The sequence below is a fragment of the Tetrahymena thermophila genome (assembly GCF_000189635.1).
Source record: "Tetrahymena thermophila SB210 genomic scaffold scf_8254395, whole genome shotgun sequence".
Lineage (NCBI taxonomy): Eukaryota > Ciliophora > Oligohymenophorea > Hymenostomatida > Tetrahymenidae > Tetrahymena > Tetrahymena thermophila.
Window position 1 is genome coordinate 472120 of NW_002476178.1, and position 9816 is coordinate 481935.

Sequence of the window (9816 nt, forward strand, 5' to 3'; positions counted from 1 at the left end):
CTTGCTGTATAAAAAATCAACAAAAAGAAACTAGATAAGCGAATAAAATTGTAATCATTTAATTTAGATATTTTCTAGGAGATAGGAGGGTTAAAGCTTTAATAACTAATTTATATTATAAAAATATTTATTTATTTCTTATTATATCATCAAAAAAAAATAATTATATCAGCAACTTTGTTTATCTTTAATAAAATGGGAATTAAATAAATTTTGTTTATGAAATTTAAATAAGGTAACATTTAGATATGAATTAGGCAATAACAAATTTATAAATTAGGAAAATATTAGGGAGGGGTGGATTTGCTTGAATTGATCAAGATAAATTGTATTATAAAATTATTTTTTATTCAAATTTTATCAAAAACTCAATTTAGTAGTTTAGAAATTTTAATGTTAACAAATAATTATTTATAAAATAAATTTCAAAAACAATAAAAAGAAATATCTTTTAAGATTAGTCATAGTATATAAACAAAAAATTTTAAAAAATAAGCATATTAAATACTCTATAAAAATCATATTATATCATTTAAATATGTTTTAATTAACAAAATTAATGAATAATTAATTAAAGTAATTTATTAATATTATATTAATATGATATGTTTAATTTTAAAAATAAAATAGAAATTATTTTATGTAATTTTAAAAAATTGTCGATAGAAAGAATTCTACTTAAGTAAATTCATTAAAAATAATTTCAAAAATTTAAAAAACATCTAATTTATTTTTATTATTTATTTTTTTATAAAGATCAATCAGACAATTTCATTTTCTATATTTTTTTATCTATAAATCAAAGCTATTTCTATTCATTTTAAAGAAAGCTTTGTACTCATTTCCTAGTAGCTTTCACTCATTTCAGTGAATTTTTTGATAAATGGAGCATTTTGGTTAATTTAACTAAGTTATGTGTAGTAATCTGGATTAGATTTATCTAATATTTCGCCTAAGATGATTAAATTGCTTAAACAAACTTCAAGTTCTTGCTTATCATATAATTCATCCTTTGAGTTCATAACTTGCAATAGTTTTTCAGCTAAAGTAAAAGCTTCTGACCACTTTTGCTATTGCATATAGCAACTAATTTTTATATTAACTAATTTAGTTGAATCACCAAATCTTTCTTTTATTTCATCAATATACTTAATAGCATCATTATATTTTTCTTTGGCCATCTAATTTTTATTGAAAATAATATTTTAATTTAAAACATATTTATACCATATTTATAAAATTTGTAAAAATTAATTACTAAAATGTGAACAGTAGCCAAAAGAGTGAGCACATCTTCATCGTTCATTTTTCTCATTTCTTAAAGTTTTACATCTGCCTATTCAATCTTAGCGTTTTTAAGAAGAATAAGAATATAAAGGTAAAGAAGTTCATAATTTTCTCTGAATTTAGCTTCATTAGAGGTAAAGAAGGTTAAATCATTACCAGCTAAGCCGAGATAGCAACATATAATAAGAGAATATATATTTTATCCATTTTATTAATATATTTCATTCATTTTTTAAGTCATAATTCTAAAGCTTTATTCTAGTTACTAAAATGACTCACTAGAGCTTGTAACCAAAGGAGTAAGATACTCATTCACAGCTTGAGCTACAGCTAGCAACTGCTAAGAAGGTTACTTTGTAAATTAAACTTGATGTTTTGGTGAATATTATTTGTGGAATTTAATTGCACGAGCGACAAAAAAATTAATTTATTAAAGATGTTATCCAAATTATGAGTCATCTGTCTAATTCCATTTATCTAAAATTTTGCTAAAGTTACCCAAATAGTAATTTTATCTAAATGAGTCTAGTAAATCTTGGGGATCCATTTGTAAATAATTATGCAATCTAATAATTTATAGTGCTTGATTAGTGCTTTTTTTGAAAAATGGCTATGTCTAAAGTAATAAAAAGTGTTAAATAACTTTTTTATTTATCTAAATATATCTAATTTTTTAACAAAAATAAATTATTGCTGAATTTTAATTAAGTAATTATTTGACATGAATTAAATGAATATTTCAAACAATTATAAATCAGAAATGAAAGATAATAAATAAATAAACAAACTATTCATTCACTTGAGCAAATAAATAAATTTTTATTCTTAAATTGTTTTTTAATATGAGGAGGATACGTGTATAGTTTATCATTTTCAATCAATAGGCAAACAATTTATTTATTATCTTATATTTTATTTATTTAAACCTATTCTAAAAATCTAATAAAATAAATTAAGATAATTTCAAATAAATTTATATAAACTCAAAATATTTTCTATTCACATAAAATCAACTATTCTTACACAATAATTTAAAAACTTTCAAATATAATCTTTATAAAACTATTATAATTACTACAAATATTCAAATCCAAATATTTTTTAAATAATTTTATCATTCTATCTCTATGAAATATTTAAACAAAAATTAAAAATAAACAAAATAATTAATAATATATTCAATAATTAATTACCATAAATTTTTAAAAAGATACGTTTTACTTTATAGCTCTATTACAAAATTTATTTATAGATAGTTAGTCAAATAAAATTCTGAATCTATCAATCATTCGTCAACAAAATTATAAATGTTAATTTGGCTCAAAATAGCAGGGATGCCAAAATAGCATAAGTGTCTAAAGAAAACAAAAAACGTTTATCCCAATCCATAAATCATTAAATTGAATATTGTATTTACTATAGAAATGAGAATCATAATCAAGATAGGAAGAACTAAATAAGTAGCTTAGATCTCCCTGTCTTATACAATAATTAATTCAATAAATGGGATAAGAGCGTATGAACAAGCTAAAAATATAATTTCAAAATTCAAATTGGATGGATTTAGTGTTTCATTTGAAAATATTTTCTCAAGCTCTAAAAATCCAGGAAATAACAATACAACTTAGACAATGTTTGCTAGATTTATGATCGCAAAATATTTCCAAAATTTCTTTTTATATAATGCTTAACCTTTTAATGGTCTAATGGCTTGAGTGATTTAGATTATAATTAAGTATCCCAATAATGCTGAGCTCATTAAACACCATAACGAAGTTTAAATGTTTTAAAGGGTTTATCCAAATGTTTCTTAAGACCGCATTAGCTATATTATCTATTTACTATATATTTAATTATTTTTTCAAACTTAAACTATAATTTATTTTTTTATGATAATTTTTAAAAATTTATTGATATATGAATTGATTTTTAATAAATCTAACTAGAAATAATAAATATTTGAAATTTTTCTGTTTAATATTTAGTTTAACTAATATAATTTAAAAACCTATTTGTATTAAAACTAATAAATAGATACTTAAATTGTTTTTCATCTTTGTTTTTAAATAATGGAATGCATAATAGTATTTATCTTGTAAAAAACACATAAAATATTAAACTATTTTTGATGATAGTAACAGATATAATTTTAGAAGTAACTCTCTTAATTTAATTTATCTTTTAGAAAAAAGTATTAGGAATTTTATATTTAAATTTTAAAAATTTTTTATGTAACTTTATTAGAAAGATTAGTATTTAATAATAAAACAAATAATTAAAAAATTGAATTGAAATTAAGAAAATTAAAAATTTTTAATATGAAAACTTTAAAAGTTTAATAAAGTGTTATTTTTTGATAATATATTTTATTATGAAAATCCTTAATATTTTATATCTATTTTTTTATACTTTTTTATTATATTCATATAAAAAGATTTTACAATTCATCAGAACAAAACTGCTAAGTGCAAGTAGTTGCTATCAAAATGAATTTAAACTTAGTTTATGTTGAATCCAAGTATCTTACTCAAGTCAATGAAATCTTTGTAAATAACAAGATTTACTGCATCATGGATTAGCTAATCAAAGAATGGGAATATAGAAATGAAGCTCTTAGCATTTACTAGTTGAAGGTCTTCGTCAGAAACTATGATATCTTCGAGTGTGAAATCTGCTAAATTAATTGTGAGGAAATTCTAACTGCTAATTACATCCAGTGCTAAATCAGCTACAATATAAACAACGTTGTTATTATATTTAAAAGTAGTTTCAGGTTTTTAAGCTTCCTACATATAGAGATTAAATCCTAGCTTAGCTTTGGCCTTTAGTTTGCTGTCTAAAAAGCTTATTTCGATAGAATTATTATCAAGAACAGGTTCGATGATAGGATAGTTAATAACTTTTAGTTTACGGAGACCGGGGAAAACAGGTGAAAGACTACGGCTATCAATGGGAGTTGTTGATGAAATAACTTGAGGTAAAGTAATGTTAAAAGTTATTTAAGTTTAAATGAAAGTTTAAATAAGTTTGTTTATAACTTATTAATCTACAAATATTTAAGTAGAATTAATGTATTCAGTAGGATTGAATTATCTGAAAGGATTTAATGGAGTAGGAGTAGTTCCGTTTCTGTAAGAGTTGCCACTTATGGGGATGTTCATATAACCATTTTATAAAAATGGCTATCCTTAAATAGAAAGATCTATGATTCCATTTGATTAGGGGATCTTGACTTGAGTTGGAATAGTACTGCCAAATTTATTGGCTATGATTTAAACTGCTAAATCAATCAAATTTCTGAGTACTTGTAAAGTTAAATTTGTTAATTTCAAAGCAGCTTGCAATATGAAATTAAAAAATTTATTATTTAAATGAGCTTCTAGTTAACCAGTTTTTAAATCTAAATGGGAAACTGCAAGATGAGTTGTTCCATTAGAATTAGCACTTATAAGTAAGTCAAACTTAACCTAAAGACCAGTATCAGCCAAAAATCCTTCATCTTTAATTGAGATCAAGTTAAAGAACTTGACATTATATTAAAATGAGATATATACTTTCTCAAAATTTAAGGTAACTTTCATCTTATTGCCAGTCAAAAACTCTGCGTTGCTGATTAATTTGTTAAGTTAAAGATCTGCCAAATTTATTTTAGAAACTGAGAGAGAAAGAAATTTGCTATCGAAGCTAAAATTCTAATCATTAATATGGGTTTAGAGAATAGTTGAAATTCCTTCAAAAATATTCACAAAAGAACTCTATGTATAAGATATTTGTATACCTGAATCTTAAATTCCTTGTTAGGATGATGAATTGATATCTGCATTTAAGCATAAGCCTGAGCAGAGCATACAGAAAGCAAAAAAGACTTTCAACAATATTTTTTTGTTGTAACTCATATACTTTATTTTTTAAAGTTTTTCTATTTAGCAATTCTTTTATTATTAAATTGTATAAATTAATTAAAATTTGATTAATATCTTCTTTAATTTTTTACAACATTTATCTTATAATGATGCTACTTGCACCAAGATAGTCAAATTGCTTTAATACTATTTATAAAATTACTATATTACGCAATTTGTATCATGATTTACTCACCCACCAATCAAATCAATTCACAAAAAAAAATATAAATTTTTTAATGAATATAAATATTAATTCAACATAAATTAATCAAAAATTTATTATTTATATAACCTATAATATAATGAACTGCTGTCATATTAAAATATATTTTTAGTTTAGAGAGTTTAGCTCATAAATTACTAAATATTTTAATATTAAATATTATCTTTCATTTTTTTTATTTATTTAAAATTTTTTTATTATTTATTAGTTTAATATGTTAAGTATTAAATAATATCATTTTTTAAATATTAATTATTTTTTTAACAATTTTCTTTTATTTTCCTTTAATATAGAAGGATATGAAAATTTTAAAAGACACTTTAAAAATAATTATTTTGAGAATCAAAATATTTATAAGAAATAATTTTAATATTAATATTAATTTAAAGCACCTTAATTAATTAAATGATTTTTAAAATTTCAAAATTAAATTTTGAATTACGAATACTTATGTTTTCTAAAATAAATTGTAAAAGTAAAAAATAAATTTATAATTAAGCAATAAATAAAAAATAATTAGTTTAGTTGATTTGAAAAAAGACCTTTAAAATAAAAACTGAATGCTATAGATAAGTTTTTAAATGATAAATAAATAAGATAAAATAAATGAATACAATTTTTGAAAAATTTAAATTGTTCTTTATTGATTATTATCAAAAAAATATGCTTTATCAATTTTTTTACTGTAGTTATTTAATTTTTTTATCAAGACACATTTATATTGTTTGAGAATTTTTAAAATATAGATATTACTAAGATTTTAAAACAAACATTATTTGGATAAGGCTGTTATATTCTAGAAAAAATTTATTTCTATTTAAAATCATTAGCTCTTGCTTTCATATTGAATTTGATCATTAAAAATTAATAATTTCATAAATTAGTCTAAAAATTCGAGAAAGAAATAATATAGAAAAATAAAAAAATCTTATATTAATTTTATCAGAAGACAGTTAATTAAACTTTTTGGTATCTTATTATTAGAATACTGATCATCTCTTAAGGTAGAAAAGGTGTATTTTTAAAAAAATATATTCAACTAATATAATTTTAAATAAAAAATACTTATGATGATAAACTTTTGGATATATTTTTAAATGCAAAGATTTATATAAATATGTTTGTATTTGCATTTATATTGATAGTATCTTACCTATTTTTTTTACTAAAATTATGATAAGCCTCAATAAATAAATTAAAACTCTGTAATGCTTTTGGCATATATATCTTTGCTTAAAGAATATAAATAAAGGTTTTTTTAACAAAATGACTATCGAATTCTTTGGTTAAGAATCAAATTATCAGTAAAAATTTGCTAAATTCAATATTAATTTTATTAAGGAAGTGACTTCATTTATAAGAATTATTTTTTTATTATATGAATTAAATAAGCGAACTATTTTTAATGGATAAATTTTATATCCCACTTTTTGAAAAAAACATTCAAAAAAATAAATTTATCTTAACATATTAATAAAATTGTTTAAATTTTATTAGCTATATTGACATGATATATAATAAAATAATGGATTTAAATCATTAATAAATAATTTTAAGTTTAAAATGTTAAGTAAAAAGCATATTTATTTTATAAATCTTTTAGCATTTTTTATATAATTTATTAGTTAGGTATATTTATAAAATTATCTGATTGTGATGTTAAGTATTGGGGAAATATCTATTATATAATAATTATATTTAAATAATTCAATCTAATTAGGTTAATGTTTTTAAGATAAGAAGAAACTTTTTATTTTGGTACATAGAAAATTCATAGAATAATTTAATTTAAAAATGTGATAGAAAAACAAATTGTATCTCAAAATTTTTTTCTATAGAATATTTTTAGAACAAATTATGAAAATATATGTAAATGTAAGTGTTATAGCTACTTTTAATCTCTTTTAAATGTCAAAAATATACTTAGAAAATAACTATAATTTAATTATTCAATAATCTACATAACTTTTTCTAAAGCCATTAAAAAATAAATTATCTTATTATGAGTTAGCTATAACATGATAAAGTGATAGAAATATAGAGCCCTATTAGCACATTCAGTAAATTAATTTAAAATTTTAAGTTTTAAAAAACAAAATTTAATATTTTAGGAAGTTAATACATGATATCGAGGAAATAAATAAACTATCTATAAGGAGATGAAGATACCCACAAAGATCTAGCTTTAAGTTCTATAGTTATAGGCTCTAATATTAATATAGAAAGAAACTAAGAATAAACTCCTTCAAATAATTCAAAAATCGAACAAAATAATGCCTAAAATAATGAACAATTAAATGAATTTTTAGAAGATGTGTAGTATGATGATTAAAAGGGCTACTAAGTAAAAAGCTTGAATAAATTTGAAGAAAAGGAAGATATAGAAAATTAAAAAGATAGATATGAGTTATAAAGGCTTAGCACTACAGCAGGCTTATTGGAAGATGAATACTTTGGCGAAGACTCTGAAAAGAAATAAAATAAAAGAAGCAAATATATTAATCCAGATATGTTTAATAAATTAAGAGATCATCATGTTGATTGGGATTATAATGTATTTTTTGAGATATTTTGGTATCATATTTTAAATTATATGCTTATTGGGCCTTTCGTCACATTGGTTTATTACAAAAAAAGAGTACTTATGCGAAATTTGCAATTTTGGGGCAATACTTAAGCATTTTACATACAAACAACTTTTTTTATTTTTAACGTATTTATAATCACTCTTTACTTTACCTCTTCCAGTTAAAATATATACCTAGTAGAAATTATATTCACATTCTTTATTATGATTCTTCGTTGCTATATTATAGCTTGCAAGTATATTTTTATAAATTAATTTATTTAACTAAATATTAAGCATATATTTTTTTTACAAGGTATGCAACCCTTCATCCTGATAAAATCAAACTTTATAGAGATTATGTATTAGATGTAAAATTAACAATAACAGATTACTACCTTACAAACTGGAAAGATTAAGATGATAAAACATTATATAGAGAGACTTATAATGCTCTATAAAGAGGAGAATTTGATCCATCTATGTTTTATATATCGTAAGTTATTATTAATACTTATTTAAAAAAACTAAACTCTTTAAAATTAAACAAATAAGATTTTTTGTTGAACCTTCTAAGTAAGCTGCTGATGAAATGAACGAACTGAATTAAAATATTAGTAAACACCACTCTTATACTACAGTTAAATACTAGCCTAAATGCATTTTCCCTGTTTAATAGACATAATATTTTTATGGATATTCTGTACTTGGATATTTGATTAGATAGTATAGTAAATAAAATCGTGGTTCATCTCAAATCCTTCAGGCACTTATATTAGCTGGAATCAGAACAGCTGGACCTATAATATATAGATATATATACAGAGAAAATTTTGAATTTAGAGGAATAGAAATTGCCTAACTAGTAGCTTTATCGATAAATACATTTTTTGGATATTTATTCTCTTTCGTATTTTTATTTTTTTACATTCGTGATATGAAACTCAAAGATTTTATGCTAAATTAATGTAAGTTAATGCTTTAAGTTAAAAAAATTCATCTAAGTGAGAAAAAAGTACTTCCAACTGTTGATATTATAAACCCTTATTCATTAAAAGGTAAATTTTTTTAAAAATTATTAAATGGTAAATAATAATTTATTTATTATTAAGGTTGGTCAATTTTGAGAAGAATCTGTTTAGATTATGGCAAATAATATGTACTTAGAATGCAAGCTTATCTTACAATTTACTTTTTTTCTATTTTTATCACAACTATAATTCTTATTTTGTGGGTCTTAAAGATATATAAGCTTGATAACATATACCCTATTATGTGCTTATATGAACTTATTGTTACTTTTTCAATATTGCTAGCCATATTATATTAAGGTTGCCTTTTAAATGAATGTTTTGAATATTATAAAAATACTCTAGGTGATCACAAGGTTTTATTTTTAGATATTATGAGAATGAAAAATGTTTATTTTAAAGATTAAAATTTTGTTGCTTCAAATTTTGTTCTTAAAAAGAGCTTAACAAAAATTAAATAAATTTTAAAAATTTCTGATTAAACTAAAACCCATGACGAAAATATTAATGACTATCTTAACTAGCTTATGAATAGCATATCTGATTGTGAAAATGAAGTTGATTAAGATTTTAGAAACTAACCTTTTACATTATATGGTATTACCATCACTTTAACACTGTTTTAATAGTTAGTAATTGCTTTACTAACAGTTGTTGCTGGTTTTGTCCAAATTTATTTATTTATTAATAATAAAATTTCAACTTCATCATTATGAAAAATTTTGTTCTATTTTAATTTAAATGTATATTAAATATATATATATATATATAATCTGTAAAATATAAAAGATAATATAAAATTAA

The 9816-nt window shown here is 21.1% G+C and overlaps 4 protein-coding genes across 4 annotated transcripts; 1 reads left to right on the forward strand and 3 right to left on the reverse strand. All coding sequences in view use genetic code 6, as the record gives it.

The window, feature by feature from the left end:
• Window positions 1-815: 815 nt before the first annotated feature.
• On the reverse strand, window positions 816-1834 carry TTHERM_00459320 (coatomer subunit epsilon; the record flags this gene model as incomplete). Its single annotated transcript, XM_001024240.3, has 2 exons — window positions 816-1181; window positions 1259-1834. 2 exons carry the CDS (start codon window positions 1832-1834, stop codon window positions 816-818), a joined length of 942 nt encoding a protein of 313 aa, XP_001024240.1.
• Window positions 1835-2572: 738 nt separating this feature from the next.
• Window positions 2573-3109, reverse strand: TTHERM_00459329 (transmembrane protein, putative; the record flags this gene model as incomplete). The annotated part of the gene is made up of 1 exon (XM_001470596.2): window positions 2573-3109. One exon carries the CDS (start codon window positions 3107-3109, stop codon window positions 2573-2575), a length of 537 nt encoding a protein of 178 aa, XP_001470646.1.
• A 625-nt stretch (window positions 3110-3734) lies between these two features.
• Window positions 3735-5183, reverse strand: TTHERM_00459340 (hypothetical protein; the record flags this gene model as incomplete). Its single annotated transcript, XM_001024242.1, has 1 exon — window positions 3735-5183. The coding sequence occupies one exon, from the start codon at window positions 5181-5183 to the stop codon at window positions 3735-3737; it is 1449 nt and encodes a 482-aa protein (XP_001024242.1).
• Window positions 5184-7417: 2234 nt separating this feature from the next.
• On the forward strand, window positions 7418-9728 carry TTHERM_00459350 (transmembrane protein, putative; the record flags this gene model as incomplete). The annotated part of the gene is made up of 5 exons (XM_001024243.2): window positions 7418-7475; window positions 7527-8238; window positions 8298-8477; window positions 8537-9039; window positions 9094-9728. 5 exons carry the CDS (start codon window positions 7418-7420, stop codon window positions 9726-9728), a joined length of 2088 nt encoding a protein of 695 aa, XP_001024243.2.
• Window positions 9729-9816: the final 88 nt, after the last annotated feature.